Genomic DNA, 4481 nt, shown 5'->3' with positions numbered 1-4481 from the left:
ATTTTTGAAATTCTCTCTTATGTATATTATTACTACAACTTTTTATAACTAAGATCTTAAGTCATTAATATTATAACTTGACTAAAACTATTTATTATGTAGATATTTGATGACACGTCTCTAATGGAGCAACATGTCATAAAGAATGTTTCGGAAGAGTTGACTACATTTCTTTTAACCATTTGTAAATTATTAGATGTTTCAATATTATATTTTGAGCTTAGAACTATTTTATATATAACATGTTATGTAAATATATTTAGGATTTGCTAGGTAAATATTACATTTTGATGTGTTAATAGAAAAAACTATTAATTATTTTACTCGTTATTGCTTATTTAAACTGTATTCTGGGATTGAATTTTATGAAGGTCTAGATATGGATAGTAGCACATACAAATCAAATATTAAAAAAAAGTCACTTTTACACCGGTTAAATCCATATCTTGTATAAAAAGTGAGATTCTTTTATACCTATTTTAGCACCCGCAGGTATTAAAAAAAGAGTTTTTTCTCTACCATCTGAGGACTTTTTATACCTGTTTCCAGAGTACCAGGTGTAAATATCAAACTTTTATATACCTATTATAAATAGAATATGTATAAAAGTAAAACTTTCTACACCGATTCTAGAACATGTATAAAAAAATCAAAAACTTTCTATACCTTCTAGAAAATAGGTATAAAAAACCTTATTTAAAAGATATAAAAAACTTTTTTGCAGTAGTACATCTTGTCTCTAAAGTGGAGAAATGCATTTACTCACTCACTTCAACGAAATTTTACATAGGTTCATTTGGGTGGCTTCTTATTTTTATTTCATGAATCTAATTTAAATGAATGGTTGATAGAATGCAAGCATTAATATTGAGACGATAAGCTTCGCTGGCCTGAGTCCACGGGTTTCCTGGATGAGATCCAAACAGCATTTGATTGCATTTAATCCCATATGGTCATATACATGTTCTTCATAAATTATTCATCAATGCACCAAATATGAGAATTTATTTTTTTGGTTCAATTCAACAACTGTAGCTAGGTATTTATTTATAAATAAAATTCTTCATCCCTCACAAAAAGGTTTTATTCACGTGGTAAACTTTTAGACATGGATTTTGGAGTAAAGTTTTAACTTATGTTTAAAGTTGTAGGGCTTAAGTATTTCAGTTCTTGCGATTTAAAAAAATTCTATTAGTCATTTGCAAAATGCCCCTTTATTTTATTTTATTTTTTATGTAAAATGATAGTGAAAAATTACATAGGAGTTAATAAATATATTTTATTAAGATTTGGATTAATACAGTGTTTAAAAACTTTAAAGAATAAACATCTTATTTATTCAATTCAATTTTTTGTTGTTGAAAAAAAATCATGTATGAAAAATTAATCATGGAATAAGATAATTTATAGTTTTTAAACCTTTTAACTTCAGATGATTGTGATCCAAATATTGTTGCGGGTGATTCACAGTCCGACAAGTTCAATCAATCAGTCCAACCACTTTTAAAAATTGATATATTTATTTAAATGTTTTTTTCTTTCTATTACCACTTATACACGTCACCAAACAAACCACCATGATACCATATCTCAACTTTACGCTCATGACTCTAACAAAATATTTCTGTATGAGAGCACAAATCAAAGTTATGACCCATTTAATTTGGAAAGCTTTCTGATCATTACCCATGAACTTTCTTAACCTGCACTACAGAAGAACAATAAATATTATAGAAAAATAGAAAAGAAAATTAGACTGTATAGAGAAATTACTTAAAAACATAATTACATGTGGGTTTAAGTATTTTTAGGGTTTAAGTATTTTTATTCGTATGCTTTTAATCTTGAAAAAACCATATGCTTTTATTAGAATTATGCTTTTCTTAATTTGTTAAACGTTTAGCGAAATGAAAAAAATATATTTAAAAGGATAGGTAGTATATTTAAATTTTAAATGAACAAATAAATCAAAATTTGTAAGCATATAAATGAAAAGAAAAAAAGCATAAATTACGTATCCAGGGAATTCAATTCCGGTGATTATCCCTTTTCTATCAAAATAATTTTTATTCTATAAATTGTAATCTGTTTCAAATTACTGTTTTAAAAGTTCAAATATATTATTTTCTTACTGTGGTACTCCTTCTATAGTATTTCTATTACTAAAAATAAAAGAGCACTGACGATGTAAAGGGGTGATATAATGAAAACCACTCAAATACAGTGATTTAATCTGTATAGGACTTGAACTATAATTATATTCAACGGAATGGAATAACTAACAATCTAATTAAAGCTGAATTGGACATTAAACTTAGTAATCATTAAAGAGTCCCATGTTTTCAAAATTCTATGATGAAGAATGAATTTCAAACCGAAGATATAACATTAGTTCGATAAGTTTGGAAAGATAGATAAAAAAAGGCAGTGAGTTCAACTTTTTTTCATTAATATTTGAGTTATATAAAATTCATTTGATAAGTTTGAAAGGAAGAACCGAAAGATATTAAGAGTTTGATTTTTATTTTTTTTTTAACAAATACTAAGAATTAACACGATAAAAAAATGGATGAATATTAACAAGGAGGAAGAAAGGTGAATGATTTTCATTTACCAAGAACAATATAAAAGACTTGCCTTGTTTTCTGGGTAACTGTAATCCCTCAAAGCTTTAGTTCCTGTATGTGAGCCCTTTTGCGGAGTAGATGAATGTGGCTTACGAATATGAAAGTGATGAGGAGGAGGAATAATAGAAGAGTGTGTCTCGGGACCCCTATAGTCAATCTCATATATCTCCGAATGCAATGCTTCAGATTCCCCTATAACTTCACAATCAATACATCATAAGTTAAATAGTGTTATCATATAAACATGCATGTAAGTAATAGAGAGATGCAGCAAAAAGAAAACCTCTTGAGAAAGCAGAGATAGCAAGGATGAGAAAGAAGAGAAGGAAGCAGTTGGTTAAGGTAGACTTAATCTCCATGTTGTTGAAAGTATTAGAAGAAAGAAGGAAAGATTGGGATGATTTATAAGGAATGAAAGGGTTGGAAAGGGGTTTTAATGAATTATTAGAAAGTGGTGGGGACAGCGTGGGTACTCTAAAGGAAAATTCACAGCTAAGGCTCAGTGTGCTCATGACCATGTCTCTCGTTTGTTCATCTTTTTCCGGTTTGTTTCAAGACAATATATATATCGAAATTGTCGCCATCCACACTCACACAACAATAAGTTGTGAGATGCCGGTGTCAATGTGTTGGTATGGAACATTAATGCTTCTGTTCCATACCCTTATTTATCACACATATTATGGTCTTATTTCTGTTAGGGTTCATCAAATTTAGGTGTGTTTTTGGGTGGAAAATATAAAGGGAGAGATAAATCTTTTAGTTGGGTAAATTTAATTTTGAAAAAGATTTCAGACAATAGCTGCTTCTGAAGTCTTAAACTATAATGAGATTGAATTGAAGTCATTTATGTTCTTAAACTTCAATAAGCTGAATGGGAGTTGGTCTTTAATTTAGTTATGAGAAGAGATGAAGTGTGGTTGGGACAAGTCCATGTGTGTATCATTGAAATCTGTCACGAGGAGGGCATAATGTGTTTCTTTGTGTGGCTGTGCATAAATTATATTATATTATATATATATATATACTATATGAAATATATTGATTAAAGTTAATAGTAATTTATGAGCAGTTAGCATGTATTAATGAGTCAGATTGTCTAACGTTCTACAAATATACGGTATTAATAATTGATTATTGAGTTTGATTGCCTAAAAATATATTGTGTTAATGGTTAATCAATGTGTTTCGTTCCCGCAAGCCCTATAAATATAGTATTGATGTTTAGGTAAAATAACTTTGATCTATTCTAATAAAATAGATGTTGAGATGGTTGACAACACAATATCTATATCACTCTGGTTTTTTATGATGACAACACATTTTTAATAACACATATTGATGACAACCCTTTTAGGGTCTTCCCATCCAAAGAAGTATCAATTTCAACTAAGACTAAAGAAAGGGAAGTAGAATAAGGACTTAATTTTTTCTTTCTAAAGTTTTAGCATGATTCTCTTTACTTAATAGCATTTATCTTGTTTTGTAGGGCACTAATAAATGTTGGGACATATATGTTGGAAAACAGGTAGGCTTCTTTTTACACCAAGAGGGGGGGGGGGGGGTGAATTGGTGGTTTATCAAAATCAAACTCTTTTTACAATCTTGAAATCAGAAGTAAAAAACTTTTCAAACTTTCTTGAAATGCAAGTAATGAAAATTCGTATGCAGCGGAAAAACGTAGTTGACTGCGCAAATAGTAAAGTCGACTGTAAGTAAAAGTGCAGGGATAGAGAAAATTGACAACGGTCTAAAAACCGTTATTTTCATGCTTAAATTTGATATAAAAACACGCCCTTTGTGGCTTAGAATTAGCTTAGAAACAAGTAAAAACACTTAGTTGAGTCACATGAG

At 29.2% G+C, this 4481-nt stretch overlaps 1 protein-coding gene across 3 annotated transcripts; it reads right to left on the bottom strand.

Moving 5' to 3' along the window:
• Positions 1–704: 704 nt before the first annotated feature.
• On the bottom strand, positions 705–3622 carry LOC106771457. 3 transcript variants are annotated; one of them, XM_014657439.2, is made up of 3 exons: positions 2911–3622; positions 2638–2819; positions 705–907 (listed from the first exon to the last, which is right to left on the bottom strand). In XM_014657439.2, exons 1-3 carry the CDS (start codon positions 3143–3145, stop codon positions 833–835), a joined length of 492 nt encoding a protein of 163 aa, XP_014512925.1. In that variant the 5' UTR covers positions 3146–3622; the 3' UTR covers positions 705–832. The 3 variants fall into 3 exon arrangements, with proteins under 3 accessions (XP_014512925.1, XP_014512924.1, XP_014512926.1); XM_014657438.2 differs by having other exon boundaries at positions 2638–2825; positions 2911–3219; XM_014657440.2 differs by lacking the exon at positions 705–907 and adding an exon at positions 1487–1703 and having other exon boundaries at positions 2638–2825; positions 2911–3197.
• Between the last annotated feature and the right edge of the window lie 859 nt (positions 3623–4481).

The sequence above is a fragment of the Vigna radiata genome, chromosome 8, assembly GCF_000741045.1.
Source record: "Vigna radiata var. radiata cultivar VC1973A chromosome 8, Vradiata_ver6, whole genome shotgun sequence".
NCBI classification, from domain to species: domain Eukaryota; kingdom Viridiplantae; phylum Streptophyta; class Magnoliopsida; order Fabales; family Fabaceae; genus Vigna; species Vigna radiata.
This window is presented reverse-complemented; position numbering and strand designations above follow the sequence as displayed.

Excerpts from the sequence above, each read along its gene's own strand:
- LOC106771457 (XM_014657438.2), bottom strand. The coding sequence starts at position 3,145 with ATGGTCATGAGCACACTGAGCCTTAGCTGTGAATTTTCCTTTAGAGTA. Across the intron at positions 2,826-2,910 it reads TATCTCTGCTTTCTCAAGAG|TTATAGGGGAATCTGAAGCA; the intron begins GTTTTCTTTTTG and ends TTGATTGTGAAG. Across the intron at positions 908-2,637 it reads ACAGTTACCCAGAAAACAAG|GAAACCCGTGGACTCAGGCC; the intron begins GCAAGTCTTTTA and ends GATCTCATCCAG.